Source organism: Amphiura filiformis, chromosome 6 (assembly GCF_039555335.1).
Source record: "Amphiura filiformis chromosome 6, Afil_fr2py, whole genome shotgun sequence".
NCBI classification, from domain to species: domain Eukaryota; kingdom Metazoa; phylum Echinodermata; class Ophiuroidea; order Amphilepidida; family Amphiuridae; genus Amphiura; species Amphiura filiformis.
Window position 1 is genome coordinate 37,277,342 of NC_092633.1, and position 25,123 is coordinate 37,302,464.

General features: G+C 37.1%; 1 protein-coding gene across 3 annotated transcripts in view; it reads right to left on the bottom strand.

Annotated features, from left to right (window-relative positions):
* Positions 1-25,123, bottom strand: part of LOC140155376 (uncharacterized) — a 105,663-nt gene that overhangs the window by 60,677 nt on the left and 19,863 nt on the right. For all 3 annotated transcript variants that reach the window (XM_072178201.1, XM_072178200.1, XM_072178199.1), the window contains exons 15-32: positions 24,794-24,931; positions 23,903-24,114; positions 23,175-23,296; positions 22,593-22,780; positions 19,090-19,229; positions 17,871-18,047; positions 17,042-17,185; positions 11,292-11,440; positions 11,106-11,176; positions 10,620-10,759; positions 9,498-9,661; positions 8,691-8,868; positions 7,720-7,866; positions 6,219-6,449; positions 5,110-5,278; positions 3,818-3,981; positions 1,810-1,948; positions 626-829 (exon numbers count right to left, since the gene is read on the bottom strand). In XM_072178201.1, coding sequence (XP_072034302.1) covers positions 626-829; positions 1,810-1,948; positions 3,818-3,981; positions 5,110-5,278; positions 6,219-6,449; positions 7,720-7,866; positions 8,691-8,868; positions 9,498-9,661; positions 10,620-10,759; positions 11,106-11,176; positions 11,292-11,440; positions 17,042-17,185; positions 17,871-18,047; positions 19,090-19,229; positions 22,593-22,780; positions 23,175-23,296; positions 23,903-24,114; positions 24,794-24,931 — 2,877 coding nt within the window. The remainder of the gene's footprint in view (positions 1-625; positions 830-1,809; positions 1,949-3,817; positions 3,982-5,109; positions 5,279-6,218; positions 6,450-7,719; positions 7,867-8,690; positions 8,869-9,497; positions 9,662-10,619; positions 10,760-11,105; positions 11,177-11,291; positions 11,441-17,041; positions 17,186-17,870; positions 18,048-19,089; positions 19,230-22,592; positions 22,781-23,174; positions 23,297-23,902; positions 24,115-24,793; positions 24,932-25,123) is intronic.

A 25,123-nucleotide genomic window follows, 5' to 3' on the forward strand; every position in this document is an offset into this window, starting at 1 on the left:
AAAAAGTGACGACGTAAAAGTCGAAAATGAATATGAATGTGTAGTGCGCAAAATAATTAAGGTACCAGTTGTTTTTACCCCTGTATATCCTTAACAAAGACAGATATGTCATAATTGGAACCAACAGCCAATAGCTGCATCTTTTAGTTCGGATTTAAGGCCTCATTTGTTGAAATTGTTTAAGAAATAAAGACACGATAATCCAAAAACCCAAGGAAGATGCAAATCCAAGAGTTGCCGTTTCACCATTGCATACCCTATTGATTTGTACACAAAGCGTTCTCGAACAAGAGAACTAGAGCCGTGCTTTCCATTGATTAGCACATTAAAACTAGCGTCGTGCTTTCATTGATTAATATAATCAATACAATCAATCTCAGCAAATAAGGTCTTAACTCAGAGCTAAAGGGTACAGGTATTGGCTGCTTGTTTTGATTTTGACATATTTGTCTTAGTTTAGGATATATATGGGTGTACATAACTGGTACCTTAATTCTTTTGTGTTTATATGTGTTTTTATGGTACACTTTTGCTTTAAAAAAAAGTTGGTGGTGCCGTGCTTGGTATTTCTGTTATTTGGATGACGAAAAAAAGAATAAAGAAAAACAATTTTGGATAAACATACCATATTCTGTTACTTCGATGTTTAACTTCCAGTCCCAAAGTCCGATAATAACTTCTGATAGACATGGTTCATATCTTACAAAGGCCTTGAGTGAAATTTGATTGGTCAATAAAGGTATATTTAAGCAGCATTCTAAGGCTAAGCAAGATTGATCAATATTGCAAAAGGAGTTCTTTGGAATCGACACTTGAAGCAGTGGACAACCTAAAGAAGAGACCAAAGAAGCCCACCAGCATTAAAAAACAAAACAAATAAAATTGCAATTAACAATGTGAAGTTAAAATAATCAACATATATAATATTAAATTTATTTTGTGATTATCAATTCAAGTAAAAAGATTCGATACGAATTTTGTGAAAAATTGTTCTTAAATACTTGTAAAAGTTTCTGCAATCTAATTGGTTGTTAGTCGTGTGATATGACACGATATATAACACGGTTCAGCGAGTGCGACGCAATGCGAGTGCGAGCTGTTTGAACCAATCGGATGAGCATAGCAACACCGGGACTGTTCGATTCTAAGCCAGGGTAATTCCTTGTAAAATGTAGAATTCAATTTGATTAAAATTTGGCATATTGATAAATTTAAAATTTTATTTGATTGAAGTGTTTAAGAATGAAAATAAAGGTATTGTTTTAGTTGTTGTCTTGCATCTATCGTCTCATATAACATGGGCGACATCATTATTTTTGGCGTAAAACTAAAAGTTTTACTTAAAATAATGATGTTATATGAGACGATAGATGCACGACAGCGGCTAAAAACAGTACCTTTATTATCTTAGTATATCCGATATGTCATGTATGTGACCAACATTTACCTGGTGTGAAAGAACTTGTTTTATCACCTTAATAATATATTTATTATACTTCTTGGCAGTTTCTTTTGTTCGATTACTAATATCTACTGGAAGCATTGCATTTCTTTTGATCAAGATTTTATAAACTGCTCATTATTTTTCTAATCTACATATTTGATAGGGATTTTGCTTTTACATTATCTTTATCCTCGAGTTTGGTAGTGACGTAATTGTATATTCGCAGTATCGAGACACGCGTACTTCTAATTCCCAGAGCGTATACATACGCGTACTGGGGCATTTTGCGAGTACATGCACTGACGCACTGCAAAACTCAAAGCGAAACTAAGTATATAAACTAATCAATTTTATACAAATCTTACGATCATCCGGGCTACGAAATCGTCGAATAAGGTCTATGCGCGATCCTGTTATGCTTCGTCCACGTTTATATAACTCTTGAACAAGCTGACGGTCAGTAAGACTATGTGGATTCACACAAGGGGTGTCTGCAATTTGTATCTGTAATCAATAAGAGATCAGCTAAGCAATACAATACAATAGATTTATTTCATCTGAAATATAAAACGATTTATGTTATCAATTCAACATAAAAAGCCCAAGTCTGTGTCAAATAAATATATAAAATAAATAAAATAAAAATCTGATGTAATTTTTAAACCTCTTTAAAAATTATCCTTAAAAATTATTCTTTGTTATCGATTTCTGCAATAAAATCATAGATTTTATAAAAAGCATTTCATAATAACATTAATGTTTGTTCCAATATTATTCCTGTAATTTGCAACTTTTTAATCAATCGCACCAAAACTGTTCGAGTCAATGGTAAGTTATTTGCATTTCAAACCATCTCAATGATCCATATCTTTCACGCCTACGGATAATGGCACTTCCGCCTAAACCCCCAATAGATGGAAATATGTAGATAATTTGACGACTGGAGAGATTTTACTTAAAAAATCTCTCAGAATCTAGATCATTCTTATATCCAATTATAATTTAAGCTCAATATAGCTGCGTGGTACTCTGACAATGACGTGTTACCGAAACCTTCTGAATGCCATATTATGCATATTAAAGTCAATTGTTTATTTCTTCCGTGGTCGGAGCTGTGCGTATCGCGTACACATTTCAAAACACAGGCAATAAATACGCTGATTGGTGATCAACGGTCTTGACAAGCAGACGGTTGACCCATTGGTTATCGGCGCGTAGAAGGGGAGGAGACCATGTCACTTCTACGCGATCACAGATCATCAGCGCGTACCCGGACCTCGAAAGATATCAAAAATTAACTGTAGCTTTAAAAATCTCAAACCCGATTTAAAGCGTCATTTTTTTTTCAAATGCCATGAGTGACACATGTCAAGAACTTACATAAACACTATAGGCACTTGGCACTATAAAATACATCTACATGGGTCAATCAGTGGTTAGTGGTTCACAGCAGCTTAGGAACAACAAGAGTGAAGTAGTACAGTGAAGCATCAGATCATGAAATAAAATGCTTATGCACTCTAATCTTAAAGGATGATGCGCCGTTGTCAGATATGTCCCAGACTACTCCATCTGGTAGGCTATTCTAAACGTGAACCGTAGTGTGAATGAAGATCCTACCAGTAGATATGGCTCTAGAAACTGGTTGTGAGAGCGTGGCAAGGGGTAGACAAGCTTGAGCGTGTAGCTCTTCTGACTACAAATGGCTTTGGTTGCAGTGCCTTCAGATCTGCTGGGCACAAACCGGTGTGCATTTTGTAGAGGACTATTGCTGCATCCACTTGACGTCTTGATGGAGAGATGTTCAGCTCTGTACTTGCTTCGTCTTCGCGCATGCCTATGATTCGAAGGGCCTTTCTCTGGCTAGAGTCTAGTAATCCTAGAGTGGTGACGCTGGTACTCATCCAAGACAGTGACGCGTATTCCATCATACTGCGAACTTGAGCCTTGTAAATGGTTGCTCTGCCTCTGCCATCCAGTTATTTGCAACTCTCCTCAAGCGCCCAGCTTCTGTTCTGCTCTGAATGAGACGTTAAAATGTGCTTTGTCCAGGTCGGCTTGCTGTCGACTGTGACTCCCAGGATCTCCAGCAAACTCCAGTAAACAAAGTCTTTGTGACTGTTTTCATTCCCACTTGGCTTCAAACATGGCAAATATGAGTTAATTCTTGAATACATACATTGATATGCTTCGGCAGCTCAGTTTCGGTAACATGTTATTGTCAGAGTACCACGCAGCTATAATTGGAGATAAGAATTATCTAGATTCTGAGAGATTTAATTTAAGGCATTTGATTTCACAGAAACGAAAGTACGCAACATTTTGGATTTGTGCAGTAATAAGATGCAGAAATGGAAAGCCAATATATCTTACCGCAAGATTCCCAAGTGAATTAATTACTTCTTCAACATTGTCGTTCAAACCTACATCTTCAAAAAACGACAAAAGGTTTCCAACTTTCACGCTATTTGAATTGAAATTGGTCGTGTATGGCTTGCCAAATGCGGGTAGCGATATCCCCAAATTATCAAGAATATCTGCAAATTAATAAAGTGATAAATCAAAATATAAACAAAAGAATCATTGCTATAAATTATACCTAAATTAATACTAATCATAAAACACAATATAAAAAAAATAACAAATATAAAGGGTAAAAAGTAGTGGGAGGCTATAAGGCCATCTTAATTTAATAGTTTGTCTCAAAGCCCTTCCAAGTTGAAAACTTAATGCAGAATGTGTTTTGTGGCTTGCTTTTGCTCATGTTTTTATCTGTGAGACGAGCTTTTTGACAATAATAGTCCACCTTTCATCTACCAAGGTTTCACTGTAGTCAAGATGAAGAATTTTATTGAAATTTACGATTTAAGCTATTTTCACGTCTGACTAAGTCTGAAGTGAGATTGTTGTGTGGTGGATTTGGGGGAGAAAACAGCGGAAAAAATTAAATTTACTGAACTCCAGCAGGAATAACGCGCAAAAGCGGGCAAATGTATGCATCTGGGGGCTTTGGAAAAACTATTGAATTAAGTATAATAACAAGTTTACTTTACAAGTGACTAACTTTGGAATTTAGAGTGCTCAAACCCATTACAGGTGAGCTATAGAAACAAATTCAAAGTATAGACCTCTGGCAAGGCAACCGTTACTTAAAGTTTCACGGAATACCCTCACTTACGATCATTGGGTAAACCGATCATCAGACGGATAATTTGTCATGATTTCAAATTTACAGAAATGTTTATACAAGTATATAAATTCTGTGGTGTCGAAATCATGACAAACCAAGCCAACCAGAACAGTCTCTACTCCAAAAGTAGTCGAGAGTGCTCAACCACTAAAAATAGTGGGGGCGTATAATAACAAGTTTATTTTACAAGTGACTAACTTCGGAATTTAGAGTGCTCAAACCCATTACAGGTGAGCTATAGAAATTAATTTTAAGTATAATACGTATGTTAGCTGATAGTAGTCAGGCCTATATAGTTAGTTAGAGAGTCAGCGAACACAATGTTTATGTGGGTACCCAGCACCAACATCCAAATGTCGAGTTTGGTCCTAATGAGCACATCAATTATTTATGATGATACCTGTACAGGCTACTCTAAATCAGTATAATTCGTTTCAAATCTGAGAAAAACCTAACACTTCCGATCAGATCATACCCGTATGATGTATCTCAGTAAACCAGGAAGATGTTTCTCCTGGTTGGTGTAAGTTTGGCAATTCTCTTCTTTCCTGGTTCAGTGATCGGCCTAAGTCTACTTCATGCTTATGAGGTGTTTCTACTTTCTTCAACGGTTGAGTCAGTCTTCCTCGACCAATAGTCATTCCCTGTTAATTTGCGAAGAGAAAAATACACATAAAACCACAGTGCTTTGATATTCCCTTTTAAAAAATCCTGGTGTTAAAATTAGGCATGAAATTGTGTCTTTTAGTGTAACATTTTGGATTTTTACAGCCCTGAACTTCGCCCATGGGCGTTAACTTTTTAACGTTTCAAAGTAATATAGTTCGCTAATGAAATATTTTCCCACTTCTATAAGGCACATTGTACGAGTCTATATATAGTTCTGTCAAAATTTCCCGGTTTTGATTATTACCGGTTTCCAATTCAGACTACTAAAGTGTTCAACTCAGTACTTGTATTTCAAAAGTAACCAGTAGAAAGAATCGATAGGCTAGTTTGACTTGCAGAATGATCCACCCATGGTTATATTAACGCACTGAAGTAAAAATGGCGATATAAAAACAGAAATTCTGACAAAATTATGATATATAGCCCCCGATGAAACTCACGGAGTCACGGGCCGAGTTGAAGCCTGACAAAATCGAAAATTTTACACTGGAAGACTAAATTTCACGCCAGGTTCAACACCAGGATTTGAAAAAAAATACAGTATCAAGAATTATGGTTTTATTCTGATATTTACTGAAAGATTGAACATTACTGGTTTTCATTTGGCCGAGAAAATTAATTTCAAAGTAAAAAGTTGTAACTGAAAAATGTGTTAATTCGATCAATCCCATTGTCTAGTTAAATTACTGAGTGTGCCTTGTATAACAATAGCCAGCAAGTGACTAGAATTTCCAGTGTTGTCTATGTCTATAGGCCTAATAGTCAGAACAAATAATCATCAAAAATCTCACCATTTCGAGCAAACAATACACAACTTTAGGTAAAGTTTCCTATTCCAGCCCACATTACCATTTCACTTTAGTATAAAAGTCCTGGTGCAACCACTGAATTAATAACTTCAATAATGGAACTTACTACTAATTTGATTGTAATATCATCACATCCTCGTTTGTAGGCTCCGATTTCAAGCACTCTGTCATTGAGGTACGGCGTGGGCTCCATCAAACCTTCTCCTTCATTGACAGATCGTTTGTCACGTGTATCAAACGGTTTTGGATCAATTTCAGATTTAACAACAAAGTGTATGTGTCTACTTCCGCATGGTCCATTATTTCCTGATGCTCCCAAGATTGTTCCCGCAACCACCTAAAACAACATTCACAATACGAAAAACAAAACAAGTATTTTATTGTATAGTAGTACATTTAAAACAACAGTCACAAGCCTTGCTATTTGCAGAGCTGTGATAGCTTGCGACCTGCATCTACAGGTCTTCTTTGGCCACTAAAGAGATTATTCCACTTGACTTGGCACTTGATTACCAGAAATTGACTGGTTTTGGTCAAGTGACAAAATCTTGTTGTAAACAACTGGAAGACCATGGCGCCCAGGTCTCTGTTGAGGTCGCTGCCAGTTCTCCTTATTTGGATCGCTTCCCGGACCTCTCTCCTGAACCAACCTTCTACTTGACGCCATATCATAGATGGCCCCCCGATTTGTCCAGCTTGGCAGTCTTGTCTTTGGGAGCTACAAGAAGGCAACATATAGTATTCTGGGGCTTGACGTTATCCTCTTCAGCAATAGGATTATTGATTGGCTTAAACAATGCTTGTCGCACCAAATTGAGGTACCTATGAATACAACCTTCACGCATATTTTACACTGTAAATCAGAATACAATTTACCTACTTTACGGCTCATTCGTAGTGTCCAGTAACATAATTATGATCAGCTCGTAATAGCCGGTTTTCTGCGCGTAAGTTCACTCAAGGCCGCGTCAGGCAATACCCCGGTCCCCGCACTCCGTGCATCCGCGGGTATTCATGCTCGTCGAAAATTTCCCGAAATAAGGGGTGTTTTCAGATGAAGAAACGCGATTCGCGAAACACACAAAATAAGGGGTGTTTTTTCAAACCGCATGTTCGCGAAATTGAAAAAAAGGGTATTTTCATCGAGCAGCCTACGTGTTTCTGCCAGAAAAGGGTATATTAGAAATATCGTTCGCGTTTTAGCGAAAATAGGGGTATTACCGAAGGGCAAATAATTCGCGAAATCGCTAAAAAAAAGGGGGTGTTAAAAACTTCGCGAAATGAGATGCAAAGGGGGGTGTTTTTAAAGTTCACCGACAAGCATGAATACCCGCGGATGCACGGAGTGCGGGGACCGGGGGCAATACATAAAACACAGTTCGCGTAAGTACTGCGTCCAGCTGTGTGTATGTCATTTTTATACCAACCATGATGTTATGAGTCCAGCTTATTGCGAGCTGGTCATTTTATAGCATATGTAAAGCCATGGTTTTTGAGGCACAGGGATCAGTTTATAATTGGTAATTTTATGAATATGTTGCATATGTATAACGAAGGTGGTTGAAATTCCTTATGATGTAGCCTAATAGCATACACGATCGACTTACAAAAATGAAATCGTCCAATGGAATTATCTCAGCTGGTATCAGGTTATCTATATAAATGACTGTATTTATGAAACCCCCATCCTTTGGAACAAGGCGGATACTAGTATCACTGGATCTTGAAACAGCGCCAGAAAATGGAGCCACAATCTAAGAAACAAAAAACAAACACAAATCAGTGTATAAAACAGTATAGTTAGACGAATAATGTGGCAGCTGTAACGCTAAAAAACAAGTTTGTGACCTGTAAAAATCCGGGGTAAATATTTTCTTTCGGGAATTGATTAGTACTTCTCGACTATGTATTCTCAATTATTTAACTTAATGACTTCGTAATATACTGTGCCAAAAGAGTATCCTTAGAAAATTAATCACAATTCCAAAACTAAACCATGTTCCATGAATCTAATCCTGCACATTATGACACCACATTGAATCCAATGCGACATCAAGAAGTAAGGTACAAGCAATTGAATAGAGGAAGGTCCCGTTTTAAAAGTGACAAACTGGCCTATACAATGCGCAAAGAGATTCCAACCAGCGCAACAAAGAGACAACACTGTTTCATCAATGAAGCTTTATTTGAAGCAGTTTTCATTGCAGTTTTTTTACTTCTCTGTACTTTTAATAACTTTCATCTTATTTGTCAGTTCTTTTGTTTTAATTTTCTTTTGTTCCTTGGGGTGTCATAATGTGCCGGATGAGATTAGGATTTTTCTTCCAAGTGTAAGGATACTTTTTTGGCACAGTATATGTTTTGATGCATTTTTGGATAACATAACATGTACAGAGTTCCTAAACACTTCTTTTACATAACATGTTCACATAACGTATGTTGGATTTCTGACGGTTCAGAGGTTAGAGGAAGTGAAGGAAGTGGAGGAGGAGGAGGAGGAGGAGGAGGAGGAGGAGGAGGAGGAGGAGGAGAAGGAGGTGAATAAGGAGAATGAGGAGGGGGTAGAGAAAATAAATACCTTTTGGGAAGGCTCGGTAACTAAGTCAACTCCTTGATCGCTATAAAAACTATCCGCTGTAGTTGGATAAAACCCATTTGAGTTACAGCCACTTCCAGCCAAACGAATTGCACTTGGAAAATCATGGTGCACATTTGGTCCGAGTAGTGTAACAATTTGCTGTTTGGTATCCAAGTAACTAGATAGTATAAAGTTAGAGGACACACTACATAAAATCAACATGCCGTGAAAGGAACTTCTCTTCTGAAGAAACAAGTACTTGTGTTTACTTTATGGTACCATTATAATTAATTTGAAAAACAAAATGAATATTGAAACGCATTATAATATAGTAAATGTCCAAAATCCATTATGAGATAAGTCACAACATCCTTTTTGGTCCTATAGCGCTATCGGTGCCCGAATAGGAACCGATGGCTCTTTTTATCGTACCCTGAACATTTGTACAATGCATTCGTTTTTTATTTAAATGAAAAACAATAACGCTATGAAACTGTTAATTTTTATGCTTGATATAATTTATTACATCTCCAGGGTGTGGTGTTAAGAGTCATCGGTACCTAACCGGGCACCAATATTTCTATAGGACCAAATTCGATGTGGTGCCTAATGCGATTCCCATTGGCCCTACTATAGGGCCTTTTAAACACTATATCCGAGAACCACTAAAACCCACTAACCGCTCCACCCGGGGAATAGCAGTCACGGGGTTTAGCAGTTCTCTGGATATGGGTTTTATGATATAGCATGGGTTTTGGATCACCACAGTCAAAAGGCCCTTTACTAGTAGGGCTAATTCCCATTTACCTGTTTCGTAAATTCATGAATAGCCTCTTCAATACTTTAGTTGAGTCTGAGAATCGCTTTGCTACTGTCTGTAGCGGACTTGTTACATAACGCATTTGAGTTAAAGATCCGACCAGGTCATCCAGAACCTCTAGTACATCACTGCGCAAACGTTCATGAACATTCTAAAGGATATAATACATAATAAAAATAGTTGAGGCAACGAACTACACGTAAGTAATAAAATAATATACCGGCCAATAACAACAATAAATAAAACAAAACAAACATAAACCCAACCAATTAATTTTTCAATGGTAAAATGCAGTGAGTCTAGCTCTAGTTTTCTTTGTTTTGTTGACGGTCACCGAAAAATGACCCGAAAAGAATTAATTATTTTCACCCATGTATATCCTTAAAAGGCAGATATGTCATACTTAGAACAAGCAGCCAAAAGCTGCATCTTTTAGATCGGATTTAAGACCTCAAAATTTGATCACGATTCTTAAGGTGCATAGCATCAATTTGACCACGCTGTTTTAAGAGTGCAGATGTCACAAATTGATTTGCAGCTCAATTTGCTTCTTCTCCTTCGAGCAGTGTCAGTGACTATGGAGTACATACAAATCTGGTCTTTTCCAGTCATTCGCTAAATACCATTAAAACGATTATTTTGTTTTAAAGCGCACAATAGACAAACATTTGTGACGTGGTATATCGAAAGGAGACACTTTTGGGCAGGATCGTAAATGGAGAAATAGCCAAAAATCTGTCCGGGGTGATTTTTTCACAATTTGGGTTTGTTGCAAATTTGTGATGTTAATAATGTTTAAAATATTGCCTGCTAGTTTCAGACCGGAATATAACTGGCATCTTGTATTTTTTCAGAGATTTTTCAAGGTCATTCCTACTCTCAACATTGTCAATAATATTTTTAAAGGCCGATATATTAATTTCCAATTTTACAATACCATAACAATATCTTCGCTTAGGAATGTCCGATTTAATTAGAGAAAACGGCGTTGTGGAGCAACATATCTCTATATTTAAGACATGTGAAACACTCGAAATTGATAACCTGCCCAAAAGTATCTCTTTTGGATATATCACGTCACATTTATAAGACAGCTTCCAAGTTCTTACCTGTGATTGCTTCGAATTCATTTCACTGTTTCCGCTCATTGCACTGTCAATTGATTTAAAGAATTCTACTTTAAATCCTTCCAGATCACCTAGCAGTTCCCCTATTGTATCTGGTAACCTTGTCCATGTCGGATTAAGTTCTAAAAGAAAACATAACATTTTTAACACAAGAGAAGATGACACACATTTTTTGTGTGTGATTTCTCACTACTACAATGTTTTTCGAAATGTTTGACTTAAAAAGCCTTCTTCTGAACGAATATAGGATAAACTAGTTGTTCTACTTGTCTCTGATATTTTCAAGTATATGATTTGTCTAAGATGTTACAATGATCATTTTGTGTGACTTATTCGCTAAGTGGGTGATTTTACGCTTTCATTACTGAATAACGGTATTATCATCAGCTTGAAATGCTTGATTATTCCCGTCAGGAATAAATGTCCCATCCATTAGCAACAAGTCGATAAGTAAGTTCTCTAACTTACCGTCACCTAATACCCCTGTCTCCTCCAAAGTTTGGCGTACATTCAGTATGGCATTTGTAGCGGTATCCGTACTGTTTAAAACAAACAAAAATAACACGAAATTAGATAAAGAATCATCACTGGTGTCATGATTTTTATTTCATTCAATATAATATCCAAAACGTTAAAACAAATTACCAGACTTACTCAATTAGTGCCTTGTACGTGTTTTCAATGGCTACGTGTGGCGCAGTGACGATGTTTGCAAGATTGATGTTATTACCAAAAAATTCAATCGCCTTAGTGAGCTGTTCAAATGCCGCCGGCAAAATTACATCCACTGCTTCACTTGCTTTCTACAAGGTATAAACGTAATTAATTTCGTTAATTTTCAATTATGAACTACAATATCATCGTATCATATTATATCAAACTTTATTCATCTTACTGCAAATTTGGGTAAATAACTTAATAATTTAAATTTCGTAATCATTGTACTATGATCTATCAAGTCAAATGCTTTTGAGAAGTCGGTCATCACGACTAGATTCCTAATCATGTCTGGTGAGTCAAACTCTTTGTAGAATTCAATAACTCAAAAAATGTGATGTTGAGAAACCCGCCAAACTACTGATACCGATCAATATTGCACTTAATGTTATAAAGAACCCAATTTGGTGACAGCCTGACAGTGAGGATGATATTTATTTGAATTGTTCTAAAACAAATCCAGTAAAATAGGTGATGTTGACATACCTCTCAATGACGTTTCGTGCTGTGTCACAGCACTTTCTCAAGTGAATGACCAGCTTTGACCGTTGACGTCGGCTGCTTCCTGTTGGTAGCTGACGTAGGTGGCGCTGTAGTAACTGATCAATCACGATGATCGGTTGGGACGTAGCCACAGATAAAAGACATTGAAACTAACAGAAAAAGAAGGTATATAAAGGAATCAATTTCTGATTCAAAGTCTTTTATCTTGGGGCAGGCTAACACCGATCAACAGGGATTGTTGGGAAACTACTTCCTTCCGCACATCTATGATCAGCTACTAATAGCGCCACCTACGTCAGCTACCAACAGGAAGCAACAGACGTCTAAGGTCAAAGCTGGTCATTCAATTTGAGAAAGTTTTGAAAAATTTTTAATGGCGTCATTATGAAAAGGACACGGTTGTATCGTCCGTAAAGAAGTCACCGTTTTTGTTGGTATTAAATCATCTGTTTCATGCATCCTTCAAACCAGATGAACACTGTGATACCTGGATCATATTAATATTGCTTTTGGAGTATGTTTTGCATCCAATTTCGAGAAATTTGACTGAAAACCACTGACTGATGCTGAACGTAATAGTGCAGTCTATAGTGGTTGCATGGCATGCTATGGACCAGTAGTACAACTACGTGTATCGACATACACACGGATCTACAAGGTCACCATTACAAAGCACGTATATCATCAGATTGTACAGGTGAGATCGTTTTATATTTTATTATCCGTCTATACCAGTCTATATTATTCCAGGGAATTCGCTCAATTACTCAATTACCAATCCTAAATAACTTGGGAAACCAGGAAGCAGCTCTTCTTATAATAAAGCACGTTTTCGTCGGTTTTATGAGGTAGGGTCGTTTTTAATTTTCGTAGCTGCTCATAGGCCTTGTTACATCATGGGGAGAGTTATGGCCAACACCCGTCACTGTATCGTATTAGCGTCGCTCTTTGTTCTACTTGTATGGCTTCCATCCAACCAAGATTGTAGTTTAAATCTCCGTAGAATTTGTAGACCTACTTCAACACCAACTCGGAAATTTCTTGCTCCTGTCCTACTATATGTCAACCATTTCTGTTATTTTCAACCCGATGTCAATAACATTGCTCTGTCAAATGACATTGAATTGAACCCGGGACCTACGTCACCAAATAGTTCATCTCAGAATGGAAACCTATCTTTATCTAATCTCAGTACCAGTGAATCAAGTTCAGGCTCCTTACGTGCTCAGAATGGGATGTCATGCTTGTTTCTTAATACTCGTAGCCTCAAAAACAAACTCTTGGACTTTCAAGCTCATGTTTATAATTTCAACTTCAAAATTATAGGCGTGGCTGAAACCTGGCTGGCAGATCACGTCCCCAGTAGTTGCATCCTGCAAGATTTTACCATATTAAGAAATGATCGGAACACACATGGTGGTGGTGTCTTACTGGCTTTTGCCCCAGAACTCCAGCCAATTCATGTTGTTCCAAATCATAACTTTCCAAAAACAGATTCTCAATCCGTTTGGGCCTCAGTTGTTATTGGTAAGCAAAGATGGCTATGTGGAGTGTTCTATCGTCCTCGTAGGAATGACATGGAATCACTAGACTGCCTTGAAGAAACCCTGTACAGCTTACACCCTGAACGCTATGCTGGCACACTCCTTATGGGAGATTTCAATGTCGACCAATCTCAATCAAACCACAATAGTATATATGTTACTCGCCTATCTGATATTGCTGACTCTTTTGGATTACACCAACATGTAAACGAAATCACCCGAAATAATCCAGATTCAATCCTGGACCTTGTTTTCAACACCAACCCTGATCATATAGCAGATGTTGCCGCCTCTGAAAAGTTGGCCACATCTGATCATTACATGGTGACATTCAATATTAAAATCAATACCAAGAAACTTGTCGCCCCTTACCGCAAGGTTTATCAATATTCTGGAAACCAACTGGGACAATATCATCATTGACAATGATATTGATAATACTTGGGATGGTTTTGTTGAAACCTTTTTTCTTTGTGTCAATAGAGCTATACCTAGTACAGTTAGGCGTTCTAGAGCCAAACCTTGGGTTACACCTGACATTAAAAAGTTAATCTCTAAGAAACACACGGCTTTCAACAAAGCTAAAAAGTCTGACAGCAATCTACTGTGGAACAAATATAAATCTCTCCGAAACCAGGTAAAATACGCTCTCAAAAGATCGTATCAAGATCACTGGCTCAACATGGTCAACAAAAATGACAATATGAAAAGATTTTGGAGTTTTGTTAAGTCATCTCGCTCTCAACCTGAAAATATCTCTTTTAATATTGATAACCTACCATGTACTGCTCCAGACTTAATCGCTCAGAGATTCAATGATCTTTTTGCTAGTTTCTTCACACATACTGATGATACTGTGGAAATTACATCTCCAGAACTCATAGTTGAACCCTTTTCCAACATCAGGTTTAATTCTGAAATGGTTCTAAACAGAATTAAAAAATTGGCTGCTGATAAAGCCGTCGGGCCTGATAACATCTCGGGCCGTATGTTAAAGATGTGTGCTCATAGCATAGCCCCAGTTCTTGCGCGTATATTTAGTATGTCTGCTGCATTAGGCAAATTGCCCATGGGTTGGAAAATAGCCCATGTAGTCCCTGTGTACAAGAAGGGGAATCGTTCTACTTTGTCTAACTATAGACCTATTGCCTTAACGTCCGTGGTTGGTAAAATGCTTGAGGCTCTCGTTTGCGATGAGCTGAGAAGTCACCTGCTCACAAATGGTCTCATGTTTGAAAATCAGCATGGGGTTTCTCCTGGCAAATCATGCACCACGGCCCTTTGTGAAGCCACCACAGAATGGCTTGGTGCCCTTGATCGTCGGACTAATCCAACTGCGCGTATCGATCTTATATCCGTGGATTACAGCCGCGCATTTGATTCTATTTCACACCATGTGCTCATTAAAAGCTTCATAAGACCTACGGCATTCGCGGACCTTTATTGCAATGGATAACATCATTCCTTACTTGCCGTCGACAACGTGTCATGTTTCGCGGTGCTAGTTCTGAGTGGACCAATGTATTATCTGGGGTCCCTCAGGGATCTGTTTTGGGCCCACTTTTGTTTAATATATACGTTAACGATCTTCATCTTCATCTTCAGTCTCCCATGTACGCTTATGCTGATGACACGGATCATTAAAGATGACACGGATATTACTATATTGCAATCTGATCTGGACAAATTAAACTGGTGGTCAAACAATAACGCTCTTCAATTAAACCCATCTAAATGCCAAGTCATGTGCATAAGCAGGCGCAAAAACAAACCTGTTCCTGTCTACCACGTCAATAACACTAGTCTTGCTACTACTGATAACCTTCGTCTCCTAGGTGTAACAGTCTCCAGTGATCTTTCGTGGAATTGTCACGTCAACAACAAAAAAAAAAGTGCAATAAATTACTTGGTTTTACCAGAATTGTCGCGGGAAGTAAGAACTCCTATGTTCTACTCAAACTGTACCAGTCGCTCATTTTGCCAATACTAGATTACTGCTCGCCTGTTTGGAATGTTTACAAGAAATGTAATATTGATAAATTGGAACAAATACAGCATCGTGCTACTAGGTCAATTCTTTGTCAACGTAGGGGGGATCAATCATACGAGGACAGACTCAGAACTCTAAATCTCACAACTTTGAAAACTAGAAGGACTTATTTGTCTGTTTCATTCGCTTGTTCTTGTCTTACTAATTCCAATCCCTTTCTTTTTTCCAGGTGGTGTGTTAATACGAGACATGAAGCTTTAATTTTTAAACAATCAATCACTCCTAAAACAGATGCTTACAAAAACTGTCTTTTAGTTAATTTCCCAGTGTTATGGTCTTCAATTCCATCCGATATCAGAGACTCGTATCTCACCTGTAGCAAGTCTACTTTTAAATCTCAACTCAAATCTCACTATATGGAGCATGATGATTAATTTGTATTGATGCCTTTTGTATTTTTTTTCCAATATGATTTGTATGTGTGTGGTCTGCTGAGTTGGGAGCGCTGCGCCTTATGGTGACAGTGCTCTTTTGTGCTTTCAGTGTTCCCCGGCAGCTCAGTAGACCCAATTTGTTGTTTTGTCTCAATTTTGTTGTTAATTGCCAGATGAATAAAATAAAAAAAATATAAAAAAATAAAGTGCTGTGACACAGCACGAAACGTCATTGAGAGGTATGTCAACATCACCTATTTTACTGGATTTGTTTTAGAACAATTCAAATAAATTTCAATGGACAATCCTGATGAATCTATTTGCGCAAGTGAGGATGATAGATTTTAGTTTGCATTTGTGGCCCTTCCTTCCTTGAGCGAGCGTACTGAATTCACAGGCAAAGTTATAGGTATATTGTCTTGTTCAATTGCTTTATAGGAAGAGTTGTTGAACGTCAGCTATTGTACACCAACACACTGCTGTCATATCCCAGCAAACACAAGACGTTTTCGACATCATTCGCAAAAGGTTATAAAAGGTTGTCAGAAAACGTTTAAATGTCGGGTTATATAAAGGGTATACTAAGAGTATAAAACGTTTTCATAACCTTAAAAAACATTTTTTGATAATCTACTGCTCAGCAAACAAAAATGTTTTACAGAAAACGTTTAAATGTCGGGTTATATAAAGGGTATAAAAACGTTTTAATAACATTCCAAAAACATTCTTGAAAACTTGATACAAAACATTCTAAACAAAATGTTATTTTGGGGTTGAAAAATATTTTGCGAAAAATGTTTGCCCAAAATATTTTCAATAACGTTTTAAAAACGTTTTCATGACCTTTATATAACCCGACATTTAAATGTTATTAAAAGGTTTTGAAAAAAACATTTTAAGAACATTTCTGTGTTTGCTGGGTTCAAATATTTTAACATAATGTTATTTAAGTATTGACACAATATTTGGCAAAAATGTTTGCAAAAATAGTTTATAATAACATTTTTTGAAAACATTTAAAAATATTGTTGTAGTGTGTTTTTCATACAAAACGTTTTAAAACGTTATCATGACCTTTATATAACCCGACATTTTAATGTTATTAAAACGTTTTTACCTAAACCAAAAGCCAAAATATAACTTATTTAAAACGTTTTTAAAACGTTTTTGTGTTTGCTAGGATATTATATATATGTGTGTCACTATGATACTTACATAATGCAGGTCTTTTAAGTCGAGTAGCAAATCGTGAGCTTTCTGCATAACTCTCAGGACGCTGCTTAGTGCATCGAATTTTAGAAAATTTGGATTCAGGCGTGAAAGACGTTCTTGTGCACTTTTCAAGATATCAATGGCATCCTAATGGATTTAAAAGTTCATATTGTGGACATTAAAAGTGAATTGAGCTGGGTTACATAAATCACACACACACAAATTAAATTTAAATATCATCTGAAATTTCAGTTTCATATCATTTGTGAAGCAGTACCATCTTATGTTTGTCCCTCAGCTACTCCTCCCCCTCCCCGATACACACCACCTTCTAACGGGAGCGCTGGAGATCTTGTACACTAAAGTGGGTTTTTTTTAATTCTAGAGTGAACAATAGCCCATGAGGAGTGACACAGGTCAAAACGTATATAGGCACCTAAGTACTATAAAAGAAACACAAATGTTCCAATCAGTGGTTCACAGTAGCTTAGGAACACCCAGAGTGAAGGGGTACTGTAATGCATTAGAGACATGAAATAAGATGCTTATGCACTCTGCTCTTGAAGAATGGTGCGCCGTTGTCAGATAGGTCTCCGACTTCTCCATCTGGGCTATTCCAAACGTGAACTGCGGGATAAAGATTCTGTCGGTAGTATGGTACTAGAAATACCAACTTTTATTATCTGTAACAAAATTCCATAATCGTTTCTTAACATAACTTTTGGACTGGTAAACCATAACCATTTGCAATCTTAATCTATGTTACACATATAAATAACATATAAGTTAAGAAAAATTGAAATCTTATTTGGATTTTTCATTGTTTACTTACATGGATTGTTTGACGAATTAATTCCAATGACTCCAAAAAATCATCCAGTACACTATTTACAACGTCAAGAATCCAGTCGAAAAAGTCTTCGATTCGTTCATTAAGTACATTGATATAATGCTTGATAAGCCTATCAAATGCTGTTAGGAATTGCTGAACGATGGCGCACTTCACTTCCTATTTTATAATTGTACAGAATGAATTAGCTACATTCTCATCTATATAAACATATAACTAAACACATACCAGAAAGTAATTACCACCCTTTATTGCATAGATGTTGTGTTAACTCAGATAACTCAAAATCTATGCATCAAACTTTAAAATGAAAAAAAAAGGAAACCCACTTCTGTTTGGCATATTTTGATGCCTCATTAATAACCAAAAATTTGTGTCGTGGTTACCATTTGAATGAAAAATATACCTATTTTAAAGTTTTTGCTTTTGACAAGTCATGTAAAGAATGTAATGGTACACTGACTTGGGCAGCTTTTTAGTGCTACTTTTAAAAGTGCATCTTTTTCATTCAAGGAGTCACCATGGCTACAAATTGGGAACTACCCAGACTATTTCAGTTTTTGAATTTGATGCATAGATTTTAAGGTTTTGTCTAGTAATAAAGGGGGTAATTACTTTTTACCATGTGTTTATAAAGTCATTATGATCTTTTTTAAATACTATTGGAGCAGAATGTCCTTCTTGACCAACCCCACCTGTTCTTCCCTGGGCCTCAAGGAAGAACAGATGATTAATTGTGTTTTCAACTGATTGAGTGTCCCAGGTTAAAGAAGAAATAAAACAAACAAAAAACCCCTTCCCCCACACATCCCTACACACAATTTTGTCCGGAACGTGCCCCGCCCCTTTCCTCACGGCTCTATACTCCACTGAAACGAAGGTGGATAGTTGCTATATTGTACAGCTCCCCCCCCCCTGCGAATGAAAAAAAAAATATTGAGCTTTCCTCAGATGCGAACATTTCAATTTTGATCTGATATAGTGCGGGGTGTGGCTCTTTTTCACTAAGGATAATGGTTTGATATTATGTTTGTCCATAGGTTATGGCTCGGATAAGAGGATAAGAGGTTTGGGTTACGCCTACAGTTAAAGTAAGTATATTAGAATGCTGGTGAAATTCTATGAAACATTTTAAACAGTTATTTAGGTAAAGATGACTCACAGATCAAGTGAACAAAATGGTACTACAATAAATATGTACCTTAAATGGATTAATTCGTATCTCAATAGCTCCATTAAAACACTGGTCTGCTGTAAGAAGTTTGACACCATGTTCAAAGACATGAAATCCGGCAAATGCCCGATTATTTGCTTCAATTTCCATGATTGCATTTAGCAGCCCTGTTGGAAAGTGAGGAAACCATGATGAAAACAAATAAGTTTTAATAACTGGTTATTGTTTAACATGTCAGTTTTTGTTTCATATTGGTGGGGTTTTTTTAATTACACCCGTTTTTCTTTCAATATTCAATGTTAATAGCCCATGAGGAATGACACAGGTCAAAAACTTATATAGGCACCTAGGCATTATAAAAGACAACCACATGGGCCAATCAGTGCTTCACAGCAGCTTAGGAACAATAACAGTGAAGGGGTACAATAAAGCATCAGACACCTGAACTAAGATGATATATGCACTTTGCTCTTGAAGGATTGTGCGCCATTGTCAGATATGTCCCTATAACTCCATCTGATAGGCTATTTAAAACGCACACCGTCATCATCCCTATATCTTCGTGTTAAAAATTGCCGTGGTAGTACGATAAATCCTCACGTTTTTCAACAACTACGCATGGTGATTTTGTTCGAGATAGGCCGTGCGACTCAGGCTATGCATACAATTTGAGATTTTGAGAGCCGGCCACACTGTTTCTATTCTATGTTTTACGATTTTCGCATGATCAGTATATGGCTGGCCGTAACCGCCACAACGTGGAGCTGCTACGCGTAGCTTACTTTTCGCTTCGCGGAGCTAAATTGACCAATCATGTTAGATCTTTTCATTACGCGGAGCCAGTTGATGCATCATCGTTCCAGAGAGAGAAAACTCTTGCCAAAATTAATCTTTACTATGTGGATTTTAAATGAATCGAATGTAAATAAACCACCAACAGTTGTACAGGATCAATACCATTGTTTGATTAGTGTATAGTCAATGTTACCTTGCATGCATGTGCCATGTGTGTGGCGTGTTTGTTTGTTTGTCTACTGTGTCAGGCCAGGATCACTGACACCCACGGTACTGATACTGTCATACTATCACGGTGATCATATTGTTGAATGTTGTTGACTTTAAAATAATCATGATGCAGTCATGTCTACAGTAGAATTCACCACGACCTTTGAACGACTTAAACCCCATTAAAAGCTATTAAACCAAGATAACACTCAATGAAAACAGCTCAACTATGTTACATCAGATCTTCTCTGGTTTAATACACACTGCACTTGTGTCTGTTTTACCTGTGCAATGAACAATGAGCTGGTATTATAGTTTCAGTTGGGTGAATGATAAAGCGAACGCAAGGTAACAATACTGTCTGGGCTTTTGTTTACGAAATGAGACAATAGTCTGCTTATTGTTAACCAGCGTTCTTGAAAATGAGAAGCATAATGGTTTGCAGACTTAACACGGTTTAGAAATAATTTGTTCATATTTTTTTGTGTTATCTGTCGTTTACATATCCTTCCTAAAACACAAAAGTACCAATATTTCCAAACACCTAAATTAGCTAAAAATTTAGGAAATGTTACAAAACTATATTTTCTAGAATTTCAGAGAATACTTTAAATATTGACTGGTTATTTTTTACACAGTGACGTCATATAGGCAATGGCATAATACTTCTAACATACACTAGGTCACGCGTCAATGGTGAGCGCACTGAGTATTGTGTATAGGAAAACGGGCAGTACCGTAACTACAGTATGTATGGCCTACTACTAGCATAAAGTAAATCCGAACTGGTTTGCTGAAGGTCGAATTCCGCAGGCCACGCCGCGCAAGATGTACAAATCAGCTCCCGGCGATACACTGCAGATCGCAGAATTGTGTGCATGGTTTACCACCACTCTGCCTAGCTATATAGTTGTGTACAATACTGTATGAGTTTCTTGTGAGTGCATGTCCATCTTAATAATAAGTCGGTTCGTACTTTTCATAAATTACTTTTTGAATCATAACTATCGTGACCGAGGATATCTTGCAACTACGTGAAGCTCGTCTGGCAAATTCTTAATGACTAAATTCGCTTCACGTAATGAGTAAGTCGTACTTGATTGGTCAGTTTTACCTCCGAGTAATGAAAAACTCTAACATGATTGGTCAATTTGGCTCCACGGAACAAAAAGTCAGCTACGCGTAGCAGCTCCACGTTGTGGCGGTTGCGGCCTACCATATCAGTATCCCATATGATATTTCTATTGTAAGAAAATTTTATTTGTTGTCACGTAAATCACAGGTTTCGTTTAAATGTACTAACTGGAAATTAAATGTACTAATTAGTGAGGACCGGTATTTTGCTGTGGATATGTTTAACTGCAATTTTGATGTAAAACATTTGAAATCCGCTGTAAAAATGTTGATAATATTTAACTCTTTGAGAAAATTATTTTATAAAGGAATGCTGGTAAAACCAGGTGCAATACAATGTACATTATTGACACACTATCACGCTCTTTATCTTCGTCAATAATAGAATAATCGATTTCAATCGAATTGAATGCATGAGTTTGTAGTTGACTACTGAGCGACCTAAGCGATCGATTGCTAGCCAATCAGATAGAACTCCTTTTCTTGCGTTCAGTGAAATACCACTCGCCTGTCGCTCACTACCACTCGCCCGTCGCTCACCAACGGAGTATTAAATTTATATTTATCGTATAGGACGTCGACGGTGTGAAACGTTAACTGCAGTGTGAATGAATGTCCTGCCAGTAGATGTACGAGAGCATGACAGGGCATGGACAAGCTGACTTTGATAGCAGGCACAAGCTGGTGCGCATTGTGGTGCACAGGCTGGTGCGCATTTGTAGAGGACTGTTGCTGTAGCCACTTGACGCAACAAATTCTATTAAGTAACAGCAGAGGGCGTCCTTGGCCTCACTAAAAGGAAAGGCGAGAGCTGGATTAGCACAGAGATGGTGTATGCTTTGGAGAGCGCTAGGCCCGATGTACAACCATACAGCAATAATGTGCGATTTCCATAAAGAATATTTTAGGTCTCATCACATACAGAACCACCAGTTTAAGGGTATACGGGGTATTGTTGGTCGAAGCAGCCAAAAAAATCGATTTTCATTATCTGAATCAATATATTATTGAAAAATAACACTTTGGTGTTTTTCAAAAGTTCATTCTACAAATCATATACTTTGAAAACTTGCTTGCTTAATTTATTGTTGTTAATGAGTTATGTACATTTTACAAAAGTGTTGTTGTTTCAGCACTCTTTACAACATAACTCAAGAACCACAGGACCTACAAAAATATATTTGTGATATTTGAATTCTTCTACACGCTCGAATTGAGCAATGCAATTTTTGCTCAACCTCACTACCATTCGCAAGATGCTGTGAACTACTTTTTTCCTGCTGCTTCGACCAACAATACATCGTATACCCTTAATACCATGCTAGACAAAATCGTTTCAAAAACAGAGCTATAAGTTAGGGATTATTGCAATTATTATTTGTTATTCTTACCAACTTTTAGTGTCAGACTGTTTATGAGATCATAACCATAATATCCTCCCGCAAATCTATTTCCAGTCCTTTTCGTCACATGAACAGGTTCAATTGGGAGGCTGAATTCCCATCCGCCTTCCGGGATTAAACCACTGGTCAGGTCTCCCAGGTCACGACGTAACCTTTTCTCAGTTTCAGAACGATTGCTAAAATAAAAGAATGGTATCGACATCACCATATAACCAAAGAAACATGGGAAGACGGACAAGAAAATATTACAATCTGAGTGAAAGTCTCATAGCAAAAATTAGAGATTATATCGAAAAAACAAAGGTGTGTCCCGATGGGCGTAAGTTTGACAAGTCAACGTTGAATCGACGTCGATTCCACTTTGGCGTATCAGCTCGTCGATCATCATCAACCTGATGTTGAAATGTGATTGAAATCATGTCCATCGTCAACTACAAATTACGAAAACTAAATTAAATACCTAAATCAAACTAATATATAGCCGATTACTTAGGTTTATTTGATACGTGTTTTGTATCTTCAAATAAAGAAAAATCGGCGAAGATGCTTTTTTACACCTGCAAAACATACCTCTCACTTTCTGATTTATTCACGCTCTCTCCATACGGATGTTCCTGATAAAGTGTGGCGGCAAAGTTGCGGACTTGTTTACTAACATCGTTTTGAGAAGCATCCAATAGCATATGCGCCACCTTAAATGACAGCATAAAGTAAAAAATATACTGTTATACATTAACCATCTGGGTATGATGGAAAGTATGTTAGCTCACATTTTGTTGTACAAAGCTACGCATACCTAGATTTGTTATTCATAGTAATATGTTATAAACAGCTACCTTCGGCTATATTTATAAATACGTATTTATAAATACGCACGTGACCAATGGCCACGACATACCAAAACCAGCAAGCGTGACCAAATCCTCATGCCATTGAACACTATACAGAAAAGGATAGGAGCTCTTTAGATAAATATCACCAAATTCCAGTATTAATTGAATATCAAAAATATTACATATGGGGGATTTCAAATTTGTAATATGTTATCAAAAACAACATTTTGAAAGTATTTGCAGACGGAAAAAAATATTAATATCGACGGAAATGTTTACAATAATATCACAAAGTTGAACAAAATTTATACAAGTTTGCTGCACAGTCTGGTGCTGTTTACCGCACTTGCATTCAAATGTACAGGACGACCACTTCCAGGCTTCCTGTCTACAGGCTGTTTATGGCAGCTGGGTATTGTCACGTGCGTAATTATAAATAAAGTCGAATCACACTGATAAGTGTACCTTTTGACTTCCATAATTTCGTAAGGAATGTAAGCCCGATCGTCTCAGAATGTGTGGTGTATCCGTAGAGTTGGTATAGCTCACTATATGCTCAAAGGATTGGTCTAAACCAGCATTTCCTAATGCTTCTACCATTGCAGCAGTATTCAAGTTATGATGTTCCTGGTCGTCGGAGGACATGGTAGAAAGAACCTTATTATAGTCCCATGGATCTAAAATCAGAGAGTTAAGAACATCAAAACATGCGTTTTAAGATTTATTTATTAGAGACACGCAGTTTTAGGAAGTATTGGTTGAAAATTGATACTTTGAAAAGCATTTTAAACACTTTTAAGAACTAATTAAAATTAGTTCTTATACAGGGTGTCGCTGAAAGAACTTTATCGTCGTGAACTGATTTTTTGAGGGTATTTTAAAGCATAAACTAAACATAACTAAATAACGGATGTGTTCGAGGAATCAGCTATCACATATTTTTTTAATTTTGACAATTGACCGCTCCATTTGTGAAATAAAAGAAATTTACGAAACTATCTCATTTTCAGTCCGTTCCACGGAGTCAAATATCTAACAATGACAATAGAGTCCTCATGCGCTGATGATGCGCAGTGATAAGCAATCCAATACAGATAATTGATTGATATTTGAATCAATGAAAATTTCAAGAACGGTGCTGTCAATTGTCAATAATAAGTATGTGATAACTGATTTTTTTCCTCAACCATGTCAGTTATTTAGTTATGTTTGGTTGTGGTGTTAAAATACCCAAACAATTAAGTTTTCGACGACACAGATCTTCCAGGGACGCCATGTACGTTCCAACCACCCAATGTTCAATTTATCTGCGATTCTAAATTATCTTGTATCATTTCAGTTTTGTCAAGGACTTACCATGTATGCCTAGTTTGTTTTCAATCCCGGTTACTAAATCAGTTGCTTCTGTGAATTTCCCAAGCTTCGTGAAGTGTGAAGCTATTCCTCCTAAAGCCATAACTGCAGTTCGATGCAGAGTCTGATCATCTAGAGCGGCTAAAAATGTTTGTAAGGGTTGCATAAGTATCCAATATTTGCTAATTTTAACGCAATCTTGCGGTAAGTAAATAAATGTTGGTATTTATACAGCGCCTTCCACATGTACACATGTACCAAAGCGCTTTACATTTATTCCGCTGTCGTTAGAATACGTCGGCTGCAATTCAATGCCCAAGGCATGTTCATACC